At 44.1% G+C, this 19,276-nt stretch overlaps 1 protein-coding gene across 1 annotated transcript; it reads right to left on the bottom strand.

Moving 5' to 3' along the window:
• Positions 1–1,136: 1,136 nt before the first annotated feature.
• On the bottom strand, positions 1,137–17,308 carry IK (IK cytokine). The gene is made up of 20 exons (XM_066625471.1): positions 17,168–17,308; positions 14,703–14,769; positions 14,081–14,173; positions 13,365–13,424; positions 12,157–12,324; positions 11,959–12,073; positions 10,882–10,952; positions 10,737–10,783; positions 10,347–10,510; positions 10,122–10,230; positions 9,691–9,730; positions 9,123–9,342; positions 8,575–8,593; positions 7,910–7,987; positions 7,070–7,151; positions 6,058–6,115; positions 3,744–3,832; positions 3,414–3,522; positions 2,617–2,651; positions 1,137–1,478 (listed from the first exon to the last, which is right to left on the bottom strand). The coding sequence occupies exons 1-20, from the start codon at positions 17,181–17,183 to the stop codon at positions 1,451–1,453; spliced, it is 1,668 nt and encodes a 555-aa protein (XP_066481568.1). The 5' UTR covers positions 17,184–17,308; the 3' UTR covers positions 1,137–1,450.
• Between the last annotated feature and the right edge of the window lie 1,968 nt (positions 17,309–19,276).

Raw genomic sequence — 19,276 nt, 5'->3', positions numbered from 1 at the left:
TCCTGAGATGCCGCTGGAACCAACCGTATTGGCTTCTGCCTTTCCATTGGACCATTTCAGCAACGTGGAGAGGGGGGATTTGCTGCTTGGGTAACAGTCTATCCTCCATATCTACTTTACCCAGGCTTCGTGCACTGGAGAGGACACTCTGTTCCAGAACCACCATTCAGAGCGTAATACCATAGTCTTCCGAGACTGAAGGATGCCAACAATGGTCTTTACTGTTGTGTGGGAAGATCATAATGTGAATTTGGAGATTAAGATTTTCTCATGGTCTGATCAACCTGGTACAGTAGAAGGCCTCCTAAATTTTTGCAAGGATGGGGATGTACTCAGATGGTCCGCTCTTAGAAGCTAATGGAACCACACAGATGCATGAGGGCTCTGTGGGATTTACCTGTGGCAATGGCTGATTGACCCCCTCCCCCCCTCCTGCTGCCACTGAGCTCTGGGATGGAGAAATTGTAAGGGAATTAGACATGATTACCCTCATCACAAGTGCAGAGCCAAAAGGAGCTCCTTGATGTTGCAGGGAGCTGCTAACCGTGAAGCAGATGGGAAGACTCCTTGAGCGACAATGGCAGAAAACCCTTACAGAGTCTGACTTCAGCTAAAGCCCACAGTAGTAGCTAGAGCTACTATGGTGTAGCTATGGTTAACAGTGGGGAAAAAAAATTGTACCACCACTGCCTCCACAGAGAGCTGAGTAGCAGAGCTGTTTCAAGTAGTGGTGGAAGTAGGTGATCTACGTTCTGTTCACTTTTATCAGTGAGTGGATCAGTGAGTGGATCAGCAAGTGGATCAGTGAGGATTGCATCTGTGGCAGGCTGGAGGGAGGAGGCGGCAGCAGGTGAAAGACTCCTTAAATTCCCCACCCTCTTACTCCCTGCAATCTGCCAATGATGCAACCAGCATCACCTCGCCTAACTAATGGATGGGCCACCCTTAGCTGACTATAGCTGCTGAAATCTAGACATCAGGTAAGTGGCTTGGTGAGATTGCAGAAGGGTAAAGACCCTCTGCAGGCCTTTTTACAGAATAAAGGAACACTTTCCCTTGTTTTAAAAAATCTGCCCTCACCCACCATATCATGACACAATTGCTGTTTGCCAAAAGGAGACAAAGGAACGGTGACATTAATTAATGCAGATTTTATTGCGACCACAAGAATTATAAGCCACAGAATCTAAAGTGCAGGCTCCAAGGGAAGAAGCACTGCTACAGCCAAGACAAAGAAACATGGCATTGATGCTCTTCAGCAGAAGACAAAATTTCTTCAGCACAAGAACTGCCCCTTGTGTTCACATGTCCAGGGTCCTGCACAATTCTGAGAGCAGGGAGCAAAGTGAGTTTTCCTCTAGCACAAAAGGACCAATGTTCCATCAAAGACATCTCCAGTAGAGCTGAACTTCAGGACCATTGCTGAAGAGACCAGGAACTTCTATGGGCTTCAGTATTTTGGTCTCTTTACCTCAACCCTGAAATAACAAACACTGATGAGGCAGAGTGCACAGAATGCTCCACAAGACAATACAAGCTGCAGGATGTAAATCCTTACAAATCAGTGGGTATTAAATACTGAGAGGAGCACTCAATCACTGAAGTTGGCATGCTTGTTAATGCAGAAAGCCCAGTTTACACAACACAACACAACAACACAACACACACACACACACACAGAGGTCTACAGTTTTATTGACACATTAATTGCAGTATACAGTCTTTCTGATATTCCAGGTCACATGTGTTTTCCTTCAGCTAACAAGACTCTGTACAGGCTTTTGCTAGAATCCCAGCACAAGCAGGACATCAAAAATATTGGAACTGACATGAGCCAGAGCCTTTGCAAAAGTCTGGCATAGCAAAGTAGGTAATTTCTGTGGGGTTCTGATCTATCAGCACCTACGTTTCATTAGCTCAAAGCCAGTAAACAGCAACAAGTTTAATGTGAAATTAAGCACTGATGGAATAAAATGAAGTCTTCTTTTAGCTTTATTTTCATCCAGGATGAAAAACTCATAACTGGGCTCTAAACAATTATACATATGGGCGATGTTCATGCACTCGTGGGCAACAGAAATATGACAGTAGCTGAGCTTTGTACAGCTGACAGCAAAAGAGCTTTGAAGAAAAGACAGAGTCCACCCCTCCCATCATGAGAATGCCGGAAGAAAGTAGGTCCAAATAGAGGAAAAATTAATAGATAAGATTTATGAAATAGCAGAAATGGATGTCTTAACAGAAAAAAGTGAAAGAAAGAGATCTAGGTAAAATTAAAAGATATTGGAAGTCTTTTTATGACTGGATAGATAATGTCAGATAAATAATATTGGTTGCTTAGATCAATTAGCAAGTATTATAATGATAAATGAGATAAATTTTTTCTCTCTTTATAGCCTGTTGGTTTAAAAATTTTTAAGAATACATGCTCTAACCCAAGGCCAGACCTATCCCTAAGTCTATCCCATTTCCCTGTCCTGCATCTGTAATAAATAAAATAAATATTTTTCAAAAGAAAGTAGGTCCATTCTGTGGAAGGTGCATAGCAGAGAGGAAGCTTTAGGAGGACCTTTCAACAGCAAGTAGCTTATCCAAGTTAAAACCAATTCTACTAACCCATCAGCCTCCATTTTCTTCCTTTTCTCGATGATCTGCAGAAAAAGTATGATCACAGTATTATGCATAGATTTCTATGTTGGGATAGCACTCATTCTGCACAAGAGTATACAAAATCCACAGAAACAACCTGTTGGAGATTCAACTCTTATTTAACTCATTACACATGCACAGGGAAAAAGCAGCTTGCCTGCTCAGCTTCTTTAGTACTAGAATGCTTGGGGTTCAAGACCTTGAAGAAGGTTGCAGGTGGACTTTTGATATAGTGTACATCTATGCATGAAATTGAGTGAGCCAGCTCCTTTGAATCCTAAAAAGCACAACTCTAAATTGTTTTCTATGAAACTCTGAATACAGCTCTAGAACAGGGGTGTCAAATATAAGGCCTGTGGGCCAGATAACAGCCCCCAGAAGCTCTTTATTCGGTCCTTGGGCTTTCCCAAATCCACCATCAATTGCTGTCAGCTGCTGAGCTGTTACTGCTAAAAGAGCTGCCCACATGATAATTGGATGTCCCATATCCTGAAAATGGGATCAAGATTTGTGTATTTTCTTTTCTGTCATTTCCAGCTAATGAATTCCTGAGTCAGGAAAAAAAAAATGCTTATTTCTGGTTATGATCTGCTTAATTTCATCACTTCCTGCTTTATGTCATTACTTCAAGCCCTCAGCAGGCATCATGAATACAACTCGGCCTGCTGTATAAAATGAGTTGACACTCCTGCTCTAGAGAAATTCTCACACCAGATGGAAAAAAGGAGATATTACTGAAGAACATTTGTGCTTAGGACGCTTACTGCACTGATTTTCTTCCACTGACGATCCAGCTCAGCTTTATCGTTGGTCTCCTTGAAACGACGAGTCTTTCGGCCCTCAGACATCTTGATTCCATACTGAAATGCCGCTCTAGGGTAAAACATAAGGAACTCAAATAATGAAGGGAAACTGTGCACTCAGCAGTCTAGCTAAAGGTAATCACCCTTCCCTCAATCTAGAACAGAGAAGTATGCCCTCAGTTGTGATTAGGAGGCAGTCCACTTGTGAGCCCCCCCCCAAATGTCATAGCCCTCCCCCCCACTATCCACTCTGCTCTCCCCCCACATGCTCAGGATAGGCTGCAAACTTACTTGGGCAGAGCCTCCTTATTGTTCATGTATTCACTGTACTCCTCTTGGGTGTCAAAGTCCCAGCGGCCAAGGGGTCCCTTTTTGTTTCCCTTCAAGAGGCAGGAAGAGAAGAGAGAACTTTAATCTATGTATGTGTAGAAGAAGATGGTGTTGTGGACTGTACCACTTTGAATTGCAGGTAGGAACACCTATTTGAAACCCCTCCCCCAAATTCTCTGCAAACAACACTATTCCACTCAGGTGAAAGAAGAGGGAGCACACAGGTCTACCATCTATTTGCAGAAAGACTTTTTTTTAAGACTTAAAAATTGAGGAGCTGCGGCAATCTGGTGCAGCCAACACCTAATTACTGGGGTTCCTCATCAACAGACTTCCAGGTTAGAGGAACAATCCACAGACCTGGTCAACCTACCATAGATACTCGCCTATAAGGCGATAAATTTGCACCAGGAAATGATGGGAGAATCGCCCCCCTCGTCTTATCTGCGCAGTCACACAGGCAGATGGAGGGGCGAGGGGGCCATCTGTACCCTGCCTCGGTCAGGGAGGGACTCCGCGGAAGTAGGGGCAGCGGCGCCTCTTCAGGTCTTGCATGGGGTTGTGGGGTTCCTGGCAGCCTCGCCTCCCACCCAGCCGGTTCCCCCATTGCGCAAGGATCCGGAGGAGCACTGGAGGAGGCAGGGCGGTGGGGGAACAGCCTGATGGCCTGGTGCTCCCCCGCACCCAATTAGAGCTGCTGCACGCACTCACTTAAGTCCTGCCACCCGCCCGCAGAGGCAGAGAGCGGAGTGGGGGAGTCCTGGCTGCCGCCATCGTCACCAGACCGATGGAGGGCAGGGAGCATGCAGGGAGCGTCCTGCACTGCCTGCTCCACGCCAGATGCTCCCTGGGCGGGGGCAGCTTGCCTCCCTCCGTGCCCACCACAGACGCAGCCGTGTGCTTGGGAGCAGGCAGCGCAGGTCGCTCCCTGCCCTCCATTAGTCTGGTGATGGCGGTGGCGGTACCAGCCAGGACTCCCCCGCTCTGCTCCCTTCCTCCACGGGCAGCAGGACAAGTGAGTGCGTGCAGTGGCTCTGGGTGGGCGCGGAGGAGCGCCTGGCCAGCAGGCTGTCCCCCTACCGCCCTGCCTCCTCCAGGGCTCCTCCGGGTCCTTGCGCAATGGGGGGACTGGCTCGGCGGGAGGCGAGGCTGCCAGGAATCCCCAAACCCCACACAAGACCCCAGGAGGTGCTGCTGCACCTCCTCCTGAAGAGGGTCTACATCTGAGTAAATCGGGTGCTCCTTTCCAGTTTCTTTCACTCCCCTTCACCCCCCCCCCCGTATCTGACTCCCTGCTTGATGAAATGAAACCCCATGTGCAGCTAAATCTCCCCACACTGCAGTAACTTCCCTGGGCAAGAGGTGTTTTTTCCAGTTCTTTCACTCCCATGTGTTTTTATCAAAGAAGAATATCTGTAATGATATGGCCCTTCTGCCAAAAAGTTTAGAGACACCTGATCTATGAGATAGATCATAGTTTTTAATAAATCAGAGTCTGTATTAAAAACAGTTTTTGCTATGCTAAGTAAACATACTGTATATACTATGTATGTATACTGTGTTTTTAATACTTACTATGTTTTTAATAAATTGGAGACTGTATAGTTTTTAGGTAATAATTACTGGGAGATTATTTTTCAGGATCTGGCCTCAGGTAAAATCAGACAAAATTATAGTCGGACACCTCCCTAAGTTAAACCCCTGACTTATCTGAGGGTCATAGCAAATTCCATTATTTTGGGCTCAAAACCTGCCCTTGTCTTATCTGTGAGATCGACTTATAGGCAAGTATCTGTGGTAAGTCCAGGTGCAGCAGGTGCTGGCCATTTCCTGCTTGGCCCAGTTTCATCAATCCTAGAACTGACTCTCTTTAAGTTTGCAAGCTCAGCTAAAGTTCTCCTGCATACATGCAGGTTACAGAGATCAGGATGCCATAGATCAAAAGCCAATTCATTCCAGCCAACACCATGTTTTACTCACAGGCTTTGTTAATTAGAATGAAATATCCCCCTTTCCTACAAGACCATTCAAAGATTCAGGCCCTGACCTGAAGTACAAAACACTGGAATCTATTCTATCAACTCATTCTGCAGCAAACTATGCTAGAATGTTAAGAGTTGCCTTCCCGCCCATCCCAAATGGTAATGGGACCATCCATCAGGTTCATTAAAATGTATCTATAGGAAACGCATGATAAAACATCAGTTATGGAAACATTTCCAAATGGTATCAGACACCTAGTATTGAAGTATTTATTTTAGAATTGTTAATATACCTGATCCATTTTGCTGTAGTCTACTTCTTCATCACTGTCCACAGCCATATCATCCATTCTAGAATGAAAAATAGTATTTCAGTTATCCCTGCAGTCTACTTGGTTTCAGAGACTTCACATCAATACAATCAGTCTGCAGATCACAGGAGGCTTGCTTAACCACAAGAAGTGCATGCTGATGACCTTTGGCATCAGGGATAATAAAAGTCAGACCCGACAACCCAAAATTCAACTGAGATTGTTCTCAGACACATAATTGGGCTTCAGTAAATAGCCTGTCTCCATCTTGTAATCTTCTTCAGGTTTCTATGGTAGCACTTCAAGGCTAATATGTCAACGTAAGATCATTTGGATGTTAACTCAGACTAAGTAGTGATTGTGTGACCTCAGATTCCACTGACCAGCAGTGAAGTTACTACCATACAACTCTCAGGTCTCTTTTACCACTTCCTTTCACTTAAGCATGCAACTTCCCCTCCTGCTAACAGTAATCTCCTGGGAATCAAGCTTTGCTGGAAGAAGGCTGGATAAGCCTCTGCCTATGTTCTATAAAGTGATTCACGAAATATCATTTTGGTGTTACCCCTCAAGCATAAGCTGGGCTGAGTGTGCTCTGCACTAAAATCAACAACCTCCTACAGAGAAACTGGATAGAGATTCCCCAAGTCCACTGTTCAGTCCATATTCATTCTTTTGACCTAAAAGCTTTTTTTCAGGTATCTTTTTTTTCTGTGATGGCAGAGCAGAGGCTGCTAAGAGGAACACTTCATTGGTTAGAGCTAACTGAACACAATTTTGCTTAAAACATCCAGATGCTTCAAGTTCAGACTTTCAGCTTACCAAGAGAGGGAGCTTCCTGAGATGACTAAGAACTACACAGACACAACAGTGGCTACAAGCAGAGAATCTGTTCATAAAATTGCCCATTCAGGACAAAGCAAGCTAGTAATGTGAATCAGCCCCAAGGCAGTCTCATCCCCCCACTCCCCTTGAGATTATGCAATATTCTTACGTTGCAGGGTAACATTCTGCATAGCTATTTGACATCCCAAAGAAGTCGCCCAGCTGCTTTTTGTCTTCAGGTTTCTTTAATGTGTCAGATGCTAAGGAAAAGAGTGGTCTGGATATTATGAGAGTCAGCGATCATCTGACAACAGGAAGAGACTGTTCCCTGCCCACCCCACAGACAGGGAATATGGACCTACATGGGATGGTAATGGAAAATATAAAGGGAAGTTTGCGGGCAATTGAGAGTCAACCAAGTCCCCATCTGGGAAGCCACTGTGAACTAGCTAATGACCCACCACTGTTATGGGAGGGAACGAGATAGGTGGGTATCTCCCACTCCTATTGTTTAAGCCTCTCCCCTTTTCAGTCTTCACCAATTCCACCCACTCTCTCCAGATGCTACTTCTTAACTGGCACCAGCAGCACCCAGAGTAATCTGAAAGCCCTCCCCTGATATTTGTTTGCAATATAGTGGCACTGACAGGGACTACTGAAGCAATATGTCTCACACTGCCTAACTTCACTGCTGCTGGCACCACCACCAACAGAAGTCTGGATACTCTCTTTCCCTGGGGCCAACTCACTGCAGGGACACTCCCCCCCTCCAACATCTCCACTTCAAAAACTAGCAGCTTATTGATCACTTAGACATACTTGAACCTCCAAACATGGACAGAAAACTGCCTCTTTTCTACATGATGATAGAGTGTTCATTACAAATTACAGATTTCTGTCCAAAGGGATAGCATGTAGAAGGATCTTCTGAAACTTCGAGTGGACAGCCTCCTGTATCTCTTTGCACCCAGAACCAGTATTTCATGGTTGTACATATATAAAGGATATGATTCTGCTCCTTCCCAGCCAGCTGCACCAGCAAATTTCTCATTGATTGATTTAATCAGTTCTTTGGCCGAGCCAGGTCCTGGAAACAGAGGAAAATAGTGAAGACACTTTTCATCATTCCACATTGAAGCAATTCTACTTTCGAGAGAGAAAACTCTTACACTCTTGTCCAAAAGTAGAACCATTAATTACATGCAATCACAGCAGGCCACTCAGGAGTGGGTCACACTGGCCTGTCAGCATGAAACATAACTAAGGTAGTGACTCAAATATCCACCACAGAAAGGGATATCAATAAATGCATACATATAGAGGTATATGAGCCTCTCTATATACTCACATCATCTTCAGAGGCCCTCCTTCAGTTGCTACATCCACTGAAATTAGGTGAGTGGGAACTTATAGCTAGTTGACCATATTCACCAGGATACCCCATTTACAGAACGTTATCACTAGAGACATTCGTCTGGCACCTTGTCTTTCAGGGATCAGATAATGATTCTCGTTTCCTCAAAATAGAGCTATACCTAATATCAGTAACAATAGTAGTAGGCTTACAAGAAAACCCAGACTCTTTCAAGTTCACTGTCTGGCAGCCAGCCAAACTAAGAATCAGTCCTGTATAGCTCAATCAATTTTACAACAAACTTAAACAGAAGAACTTACCTTTATCGATATCAATGGGCTAAAAGAAAAGAAAATACATTGGTGGTTAGTGTTAGGACAACAAGAGCAGCAAGATGTATGAGCAAAGTCTTCTAATGGAGGACAGAGACAAAATGGTACAAGTTCATTATGTGTAGCTCTTCCTTCATTACTACACTTCTATACCCAGACACAGAACAACACACAGCACAGCACCTTCCTCACCAGAAGTTTCAACCTGTTCCTGGATAGTGACCACTAGAAAGTTTCACACCTGTGACACCCAATTCACAATTAACCATCTCCTGCCAAAAGTCACAATGGAGGGAAAACCTTCAGGTATCACCATATGACAACATTATGGCCAAAACAGAACCATCATGGAGGTTCGTCTTTTATATTGAAAAACAAATTATTCCTGCTCCAAAAGGATTATATATTCACTTTATCATGGCATGCCCTAGCTATATTTCGATGTTATTCCCAACATGTGCCTAGGACTCTGAAAGTCATATACGCACCAACACACTGTATCTCAGTTTTATAGCTAAAAACACTGTTCTACTCACCTCATCATCAGGTTTTGGTTTTTCAAAATAGCTGTGCCTCTTCTTCTCCTCCTCCCTTTCACGTTCACGCTCCCTCTCTCGGTCTCGTTCCCGATCTCTTTCGTGTTCCCTGTCTCGCTCTCTCTCCCGCTCTCTCTCCCGTTCTCTGTACCTCTCCCGCTCCTTCTCCCGTGGCATTTTTGCGGCAGATGGCACATAATCTCCAATGTCCTCAAAGATACTGTTTGCCAAAAATATACAAATTCAAAAGGTAGCAAATGAGCAGATAGGAGGAGACACTCCTCTAACACAACTGACTCCTAAATCAAGCAGTGCCATCACCAATCATGCACAGAGCTGGGTAATGAGATGGGTTCTCCTTGTAGAAATGGTATAATCACTTGAACTCCAGAAGAGGGACAAATCAAAACTTAGCCATTCACATGCTCTTTTCTGAGGTCTGCTCTAGATTGCTTTAAGACATCTCATTTAGACTTAAAGAAAACAGTTTCTTCAAGGGTCCCAAACCCCAAAGAAGTCTAGTTCCTTATCTCAGTCTACTCAGGGCATAAAGTAGCTTCATACTTACTTCATATCAGCCTCTGGGGGTTTCTTCTCATCCAGTTTTCCTGCAAACAGAGCAGTCAGAAAATTTTTTAAAAAAACTACTTCTGAATCCATGTTAATTTCAACTTTGTTCTCTTTGGAAAGAATGAGACCATTAGAGCAAAGAGAAATTCTTGCAGATGTCTACGCCATGTTATGCATACAAAACTACACATGCTTGTACATAGGTTGAATTTGAAAGATGCTAAGCAGGGCGTGCCCTCTACCTTCAAGCAGCCTGCTTTATTATAAATTATTATCCTGTGGAGTCAAAGGGTATTACAAGAACTCTTACTCCAGGTCTCCCTACCATTCTTTTAGAGTTTGCTCACATTTTAATAAAATATCCCCTTCAAATGTGGCTCATTGCAGAGAGGGATGTCTGCTCTACTAACCCCTGAAACACAGGCCCACCTTTGTCCTTCTTCTTGAGCTTCTTGTTGCGAGTGCCTTGTCTCAGATAGGAAAGAATCTGGGTTAGTTTACTAATGACAATGTCATTTGTAGTCAGTGTGGTCTGGGCCTGGAAAGAAAAGCCAAAAGAATCTGCTGTAACAAATTATGCATGATCTCATGCACACAATACTAACAAAGCAGCCATGCTCTAGCTAATTCAGAAAGCCCACTCAGGACAGTTACCTCCATGGTAGGACAGTCAGCCTTGCTTCGGATCAAGGTTGTGGGAATGTCTGTGTCTGCATATTCATCTTCCAGATCCACCACATAAGCCATCCTTCCTGGCAGGAAAAGCTCATTCCGCTCATACGCCTTGCTCTTGAAAAGCATCCTGTAAATGTTACGACCTAGCAAGGAAGGAGATTCAAATAACTACTTGGGGAACCCAGGAACAAGGGATGCGAGAACATTTCAACCACCATCCTAGTCAGCAGCTCTTCAAACCACAGTAGACATGCCTCCACCCTTCCTTTACTTGCAGACTGTCACAATCCTAGCAAACTTGCTCACACTGCAATGCAATTGCAGTACTTCATCCAAAAGGTATAAAGAACACAGGTTTGAAATGCCTACCCAAACGTGTCTTGAATTCAATTTTGTTTTCTGGATCTTCATCTTTTCTACAAAAGAAACAGAACAAAATGAAAAACAAATTTCTGCGCCACTTTCTCCTTCAATCTAAAAACTCAAAGTTGAAGCTCCACTTGCTCCAACTCACTTTGTTTCTTTCTGGGGCTTCTCCATCAGTTCTTCCTCTTCCTTTTCTTTGCTGGCAATTTCAGCACGTACCTGAACAGAAAGAATTGTTTTTTTTCAACACTTTCAGAAAATACGACTTAGACAAGAGCCGTTATGGCCACAGAAGGACACAGCCATTCTATTACAACATGAGCAGTCAAATAAGAATGACAAGTAAGCCCTCCATCGCTAACTGATTCTCAACTAGTTGACCCAGAAGAGACCAGCTACTAGGGGTGGAGGTGGAAGCAACAAAGCTAGCATTTTTTGCCTGAACTGGTAAGTGAAAATTCAGCATTTTTAAGCACTTTTAAAATCATTTTTAAATCACTTATATGTTGCATTCATATGGCAACTATACACCAAAGCATGTGTGAAATTTGCTAGTAGAACTCAATTATGGTAAAATAACTAAAGAACAGATAGGCGCTGATGAACATAACACAACTGCAAACAGCTTCCTGTTTGGCAGGGATAAGTGATGAGAATGAGATGCAAACACAGATAAAGTGTTTTCCTTTCCAAACTCCTGTTCGAAAAAAGCTGAAACTCTGTCCACACAACAGTGGACAGAGAGATGGAGATGGCACCAGATGACCACTTGTTCAACTTCTGCACCAGTTTTTCATTTGTTCAATTTCTATCGCTCTATATTCTATGGGCTCACGTGTTTTTTCAACACATTCACATGTGCCAACAATAAAATTTTAACCTCTCTAGGCATCTAGGAATCAATGCAAGACATTCTTAGGAACAAGCACTGCAGAAAACTAGCTCTTGTAGCACTGAACATAATATACAAGACTTTCAGATAAGAACAACATCAATAAAAGGCACCAGCAGGATTCTCTGAGCTCTTGATAGAGCAGTATTGTATATTACATTGCCTGTTCTATCTTCTGTTCTGCAGATCTCTTAAAAATTTGAGAGAGGCTGACATCATGGTTCAAAGATGGAATGGTATCCAGCTTAGATATGAAAAACATTGCCAAAATGTACACGGTGAAGAAGTTCCTGAACATGTGATTTGCTGATGTGGTGTATTATCTAGGCTCACCTTCTGCAGCAGAGCAAAATCCAGGCCCTTCACCAAGTGAGTGTGCTCCATGTCACCACCCAAGAACTTGGACTCCTGAATCAATTGCCGTCTCTTTTCTGCAGCAGATTTATCCCTAGTCCAATAAAAAGAAACTGTATGACACCAAAACTGTATGGTCCTGCAGAGTGGAAAGGTAGTAACAGTAGATGCACTCACGCCTCTGCAGTAGGTCCCACTGCCCTATAGTTGGCAGTTGTGCTGATCAACTCTGTTTCCTCATAGTCCTTGTTAACACCATCTCTTCTCTCCTTGGCACGATCCCTGTACTTCTCGGCCAACTCCCTCTCGCGCTCAATTTCTTGCTGGCGCAACTTTGCATAATAGCTAGCATTAGAAAAACAAGATAGTTACTTTAGAAAAACAGGCAGTGGAAAAAATTGTCAGGTTCTCTGAACATTCATCTTGACCCCCATTCCTATGAAAGCATTTACACCATCTCCTTTAGTGACTGTTCTTGGTTCGCCTTTTCCATGCACAGATCTGCATACAGTGAACCCTTGGTCTATGCGGGGGATTCGAGCCGGCATATGCAGGGATCCCCTGTGGACATGGAGTTCTGTGGATAATGAAATCCATGGGGGGCATGCATTGGCAAACTGGAAGTGCCTTTTAGAAGGTATCCAGGAGGCCTTCTGAGACACAGGGAAGGTGCACACGACCTCCCCGCGCCACAGAAGTTCTCATGGATGTTTCTGAAAGGCACTATTGGTTTTTCAGACTGGAAAGCACTTCTGGTTATGTCATCTGAGGCCCACCAGTTGCAGGCTCAGCATCTGCGGATGTTCAAACCTGCAGATGTCAAGCCTACAGGTAAGAAGGGGCCACTGTTTTTATTATTTCATGTGCCCTCTGCTAAGTGATTTGCTTCATGTGCTCCACCAACAAACCAGCCTTCAGACCTCCTCAGTATCATCAATATTGTCCTAATGCAGTGTTCCCCAAATTGTGGGTCAGGACCCACCAGTGGGTCGCAAGCTGATTTTTGGTGAATCGCGAAATGTTTTTGAAACGTAAAAACAACTCTTTGCAAGCACTCTTGATTGGTCTGCAGAAGAAAATCTTTAGCTAGAATGCTAACCTGTAGTATGTGGTAATCTTCAATCCCGAAATGTTCACATTTTCTCTACTATTTGGCATGCCATAGTAGATCATGTGTGAACCCAGTTTCAGCCTTTTGTCTGGCCTGGAAGTTCCTAACTTGATGTAGTTTTCAAGTCAAAAGTTAAGCCCCCAGTGTGGAGGTCACCTGATATTTTTCCTTAAAGAGAAGCCAGGAAAGCAGGCTTCTAAGGAGCTGAATTTCTGGACTTTAAGATACCTATTCCTTAGAAAGCCTTTATCTCTAAATCCCTTTTTCTATTTACCTCTTCTTCTTTCTCCTGCGAGCAGCCGGATCTTCATCTTCATTGTACTCCCTTGGCATCCTAAGAAGATTACAAAAACTTGTGTCATAACAATACTACAGGTCAAAGTGGAATAAAACAATGGGAAACCCAAATATTCATGAGAGCTATTCATGCGCTTGAAGTAGGTCATTTCACTCCATTAACCAGCCTCAGCTTCTAACTTGATCAATCAAGAGAAGTCAAAGTAACCCACAAAGGCTTCAAAACAAAAGCTACAGGTACACTTAAAAGAGCCACGTAACAGACTCTGACAGCTAAGTAGCATACTGATCAAGTGTGATCTGGGAAAACTCCAATCCAAATCTTGCTAAAGCTGTGAGCTAACCGAGTTTAATCCACTGTCTTTTCAACTTCAATCTGCAATATGGGGATAAACTTAGTCTATCTTCCAGCGTTGAGATAATACACATAAAGTGTTTTGAACTCTCTAAAGTGCAATATTACTATATTAGTAATAAGTGCTATTATCAGCATTATTGTTATCGTTCCAAGTTCAACGTATTAACTTTGTTACACATCTTATTCAGAATGTAGTTTTACTTTCCTATATGACAGAAGGATATACATCAAATCAGACCATGCTAGAACAGAGTATTAGATGAATATGCATTAATTGGAAGAGGAAAAGAGATTATGCACAGTTTTGTCAAGAAACACAGAGAGGCCATGCTTACTCATGATGGCGCGATTTTGAAGGTGGTGCTGATGTTGGGGTTGCTCGTGGGGTCATAAGAAGTTTTCGGAAGTCTTCATTAGTCAGCTTGGACCTATGATAAAATCAAATGTGCTTTAATGTAAAAAAAAGTTACCCGTGGTGTACCTGTACTCCTGTATATAGCCGGTATTCAAACAAATCATGGTGCAAGATATTCTGCATGGCATAAATGGTTTCCAAATGCTGCTTTACCATAACAAAATGCTGAACTTGCACGTATGGGATTTTAAAAGGGCAAGGAGCTTTGGGGTTCCTGCAACAGAGAATCTAGGGTTCAGCAGATTCACCAGTGGGCATGCGCTTGATACATAAAGAGGCAAAAAAAAATGCAGAACATAAACAAAACACAACAGTGTGAGCACACAACTCTTCATTCTTGCAGCAGGGATGCATTTCTAGCTCTGGCATTGCTACATTACATTGTCTGCATTGGCTAGAACTTCACCCATTCATTCCTGGTATGTGCTCTTTTGGTACTGTACTTTGCATTTGGCATAGTGGTGGCACAGGTAAGAATTTTGACCTCAAGAGTTGAGAGCTCCAACCATCTACCTCAAAATACAAGAAAACGCTCTACTCACTGATGGAAAGAATGAGTATCATCCACCTCATGGTTATCAGGGGCCAGAGGGTTGGAGAACGGCTCACCTGGAAAGAATGAAAACAAAATGATTACAAGCAAGCATACCCCACTGCACTGCCAAGCATGTCTGTGTACCTGCCATATAGCATATCCAAGGGCCTCTCACACAGAAACAAATTGTCCAGTGAGAAAAAAAAGCAACTACAGAGCTCAAACGTGCACTGTCCTTGAGAAACCTGACATTCAATTGCAATGGCTTGTCCAGGAGGGATTTTTATCCCAATTGCACAAGTTACAAGAGGCAGTATTGTTTCTCCACCTATTGAAACAAAGCAGGACAATTGTCTTTCTAGTTCTACACAGTTCAGTCCTTCAATCCAGGTCCCCAAGTGCCACAAGCAAATTGGAGGGACACCACTGAGTCCTGCCTACAGGTCAGTTATAGGGGGTATACTAAAATTTTCCCATCCTCCTCTCTTTCCTTCCCTAACCATAAGCCCTTTGGTCAATGCCAGAGGCCAAGGATGGTCCAGTCTCCAGCCAAGTAGCCTCTGGCAAACTTTTTTTTATATTGAAGTTTGAGAAGGTAAGAAACATCAGGAATATCTGCTGCTGATTCTTATAACATCTAAACCTCAGCACATGTAAGATAATACTCCAGCTCTCTTAGAAGCCCTTTGTGCTTAGCTAGATGACTTGAGAGAAAATGCTGCACCTCTCTCATTTGTGATACAGTTTGAAGGCTGTATCCCAGTTTCTAACATTCTCCAAGCCTTGATGTAAACGAGGCAAGACCCCATCACTTCCTTAAACCTTCCAACACACTTCTGTCATTTCACTGCTGTTTGAAGTGTTAGAAACAGCAGAAGTCACTCCTGCTTCTCTCATTTACTCTACAGTTTAGATAAGATCTTCCCTCTGGAAAGTGAGCAGTACAGAGGGAGAAAGCAAATTTCCTCTAACTTGCACTGAGGTTTGTAAGAAAGTGCTTCTCCCTGAAGTCATGTGCAAACATTAGAGGACTTAAAAAAACACTCCACCTTTATTAATAAAAATCATGAATATTAGAGGAACATTGTTTTCCAAAATTAAGCACATTTTTCTGCACTTTCCAAAATATCAAACATATTCTATTAATCCATCATATATGCATATGATGAACATTCCTCCTTTTAACTAAGTCTTTTAATGTGTCAGTTTTGGTTATTTCAATTACAGCACTTTAATAAACTATTCTGATTTACAGTAAATAGTAACACATTTCCACTGTCTCACAAGAACAGTTGTGGTAGCAACCGGAAGATAAAGGGTTAGCAACCGTAACAATAAAAGATATTCAGCACTTGTGGGTGAGCAAGGGGCAGAGAAATGGAAGCTGGCAAATAAACCAAGCCATTATTCACAGCACTAATGAATCTGCACTGTGATCCTGAACAGGCACTTTTACATGCATAACCTAGACCAGTGTTTCTCAAAGTTTGTCCTCCGCTATACCATTTCACATGGCCCACCTTTGAGAAGTAGTAACAAAGTAACTGGCAATGATATCACTGCCAGTTACTTCTGAGTTAAGAGGCTAGATGCAATGCAACAAACACCAGTAACAGGCTCAGGGTGGATAGGAGGGTTTTTTTGAATGCAGAAAATCATGCTTTGAACCTACCACTGCTTGTTGTTGTGTTGTGTTCCAGCTCTCACTGCTGGGCAGCAGGTGTCTAGGGGTCCTATGAGTACCAGTACCACCAGACACAGCCTCAAGTACCACTAGTGGTACCTGTGCCACAGGTTGAGAAAATTGACCTAGTCCAAACTTGTTTTCAAGAATTTAAGCACACACAGGATGGCTCAACTAAAGTTAGCAGGTGGTCCACTTCTGCCCTTAGACAGCCCCTGCCCCCAAATCTTCTGCAATGCACTGCAGTTCTGTGGCAGATAAACCCATGTAGAAGAACTTAGTTTGCTATTTTATTAATCCACCTCCTTTCAAGCCATCAATAAATTGCTTTTATGAAAAAAGCCCACACAAGAATTGCCCACAAAAAAAAAAAGCCAAAACAATTAGAATCCTCCTACTTTAACCCATGCAGGCAAAGTTTGTGTGGGCTTTTTTCATGTGCTTTTTTGCCTGGTTACCAATAAAACAGACTGAAAACCTTTTCAAGTGTCTTTGTCTCTCTCTCACTCTCTTCCCCCAACCCAAAACATGTATGTGGCAACACAGCCAGGCTGCAATCATAGCCACACTTACCTGAGACTATGCCCCACTGACTATCATGGGGCCTACTCCTGAGTAGACAGGATTGGGCTCTCAGGCTGCAATCCTATCCACACCTTCCTGGGAGGAAGCCCCATTGACTATAATGGGACTTACTTCCGAGCAGACATGCCTAGGATTGGTCTCTAAGAAGCGGCGCAAGGTGCCCACCGTCCCAGGCTGCGGCAGCTGCTCTGGGCACCACTTACTCTCTCGCTCCGGCATCTTCGCTGCTGCTGCCGCCGAGGACGGCCACCTCCACAGACGAAAACCACAAGCGACGGCGAAGGAAGCCCAACAACGCAGCCAGGCGTCTTCTCCCTCCCTTCCCAGGAGCCTCCGCGCGCAGGGAGTCCAGAAAGCAACCCAATGAGCGCTGCGAACGCAAGAGCTGGTTTGACCCACAATGCACTGCGCTGAGATGGTTGGGGGGACATAGAGCTAGGAATGTCCAGAGTGCTCCTTATCTGGATCGGGGAATTTTCAGACCCACAATGTTGCTCTCAAACAATTGTCCTTTTTCTTTGGAAAGAAAGTGCTGCAGAAGCCTGGGAAGGCGGAGACCTGCGTGCAAATAAATAAAATACACTTCTGCATAAAATAAGAAGTGTTGGGGAAGAACCAAAAAAGGTCAGAAAGCAACCGCGGGACTCGAATCGCCAGCAAACTGGGATTGGACTTCAAGACCGAAGTAACCGCTAGGCTAAGCCGGCCCGAGAGGAAAGGGCTGCGGCGAGCATATAAGAAGCTTTTCTGCAATGGGGTTCCAGGAAGTAAGCTGCAGTTGATGAATTCCCAGCCCCAGGGCAGAAGGATCGTCCACTACGGTATGCAGCAGTCATTTCTGAACAGATGCTTCAAGCGCAGGACCCTTTTAAAAAAAGGGATGGGGTGCAGGAGGGGGGGAACATGGTTTATGCAAGTAATTGCAGCAGAGAGAAGCCATTAACTCTTCCTCTGCCTCATTCAAGCTGAATCCAGCTTTAGGTTCTATCCTGGAACGAAGTGAAAGGGCATCAAACTGCAGCAATCGCCTATGCGACGCCTGTTCAGTGCTGCTCCCCCCGCTGCCTTCTGTTCCCTCATAAGAACATAAGAACAGCCCCACAGGATCAGGCCATAGGCCCATCTAGTCCAGATTCCTGTATCTCACAGCGGCCCACCAAATGCCCCAGGGAGCACACCAGATAACAAGAGACCTCATCCTGGTGCCCTCCCCTGCATCTGGCCTTCTGACATAGCCCATTTCTAATATCAGGAGGTTGCACATACACATCATGGCTTGTACCCCATAATGGATATTTCCTCCAGAAACTTGTCCAATTCCCTTTTAAAGGCGTCTAGGCTAGACGCCATCACCACATCCTGTGACAAGGAGTTCCACAGACCGACCACACGCTGAGTAAAGAAATATTTTCTTTTGTCTGTCCTAACCCGCCCAACACTCAATTTTAGTGGATGTCCCCTGGTTCTGGTATTATGTGAGAGTGTAAAGAGCATCTCCCTATCCACTCTGTCCATCCCCTGCATAATTTTGTATGTCTCAATCATGTCCCCCCTCAGGCGTCTCTTTTCTAGGCTGAAGAGGCCCAAACGCCATAGCCTTTCCTCATAAGGAAGGTGCCCCAGCCCCGTAATCATCTTAGTCGCTCTCTTTTGCACCTTTTTCATTTTCACTATGTCTTTTTTGAGATGCGGCGACCAGAACTGGACGCAATTCTCCAGGTGTGGCCTTACCTTAGATTTGTACAACGGCATTATAATACTAGCCGTTTTGTTCTCAATACCCTTCCTAATGATCCCAAGCATAGAATTGGCCTTCTTCACTGCTGCCGCACATTGGGTCGACACTTTCATCGACCTGTCCACCACCACCCCAAGATCTCTCTCCTGATCTGTCACAGACAGCTCAGAACCCATCAGCCTATATCTAAAGTTTTGATTTTTTGTCCCAATGTGCATGACTTTACACTTACTGACACTGAAGCGCATCTGCCATTTTGCTGCCCATTCTGCCAGTCTGGAGAGATCCTTCTGGAGCTCCTCACAATCACTTCTGGTCTTCACCACTCGGAAAAGTTTGGTGTCGTCTGCAAACTTAGCCACTTCACTGCTCACCCCTGTCTCCAGGTCATTTATGAAGAGGTTGAAAAGCACCGGTCCCAGGACAGATCCTTGGGGCACACCGCTTTTCACCTCTCTCCATTGTGAAAATTGCCCATTGACACCCACTCTCTGCTTCCTGGTCTCCAACCAGTTCTCAATCCACGAGAGGACCTGTCCTCTAATTCCCTGACTGTGGAGTTTTTTCAGTAGTC

The sequence above is a fragment of the Tiliqua scincoides genome, chromosome 4 (genome assembly GCF_035046505.1).
Source record: "Tiliqua scincoides isolate rTilSci1 chromosome 4, rTilSci1.hap2, whole genome shotgun sequence".
Lineage (NCBI taxonomy): Eukaryota > Metazoa > Chordata > Lepidosauria > Squamata > Scincidae > Tiliqua > Tiliqua scincoides.
This window is presented reverse-complemented; position numbering and strand designations above follow the sequence as displayed.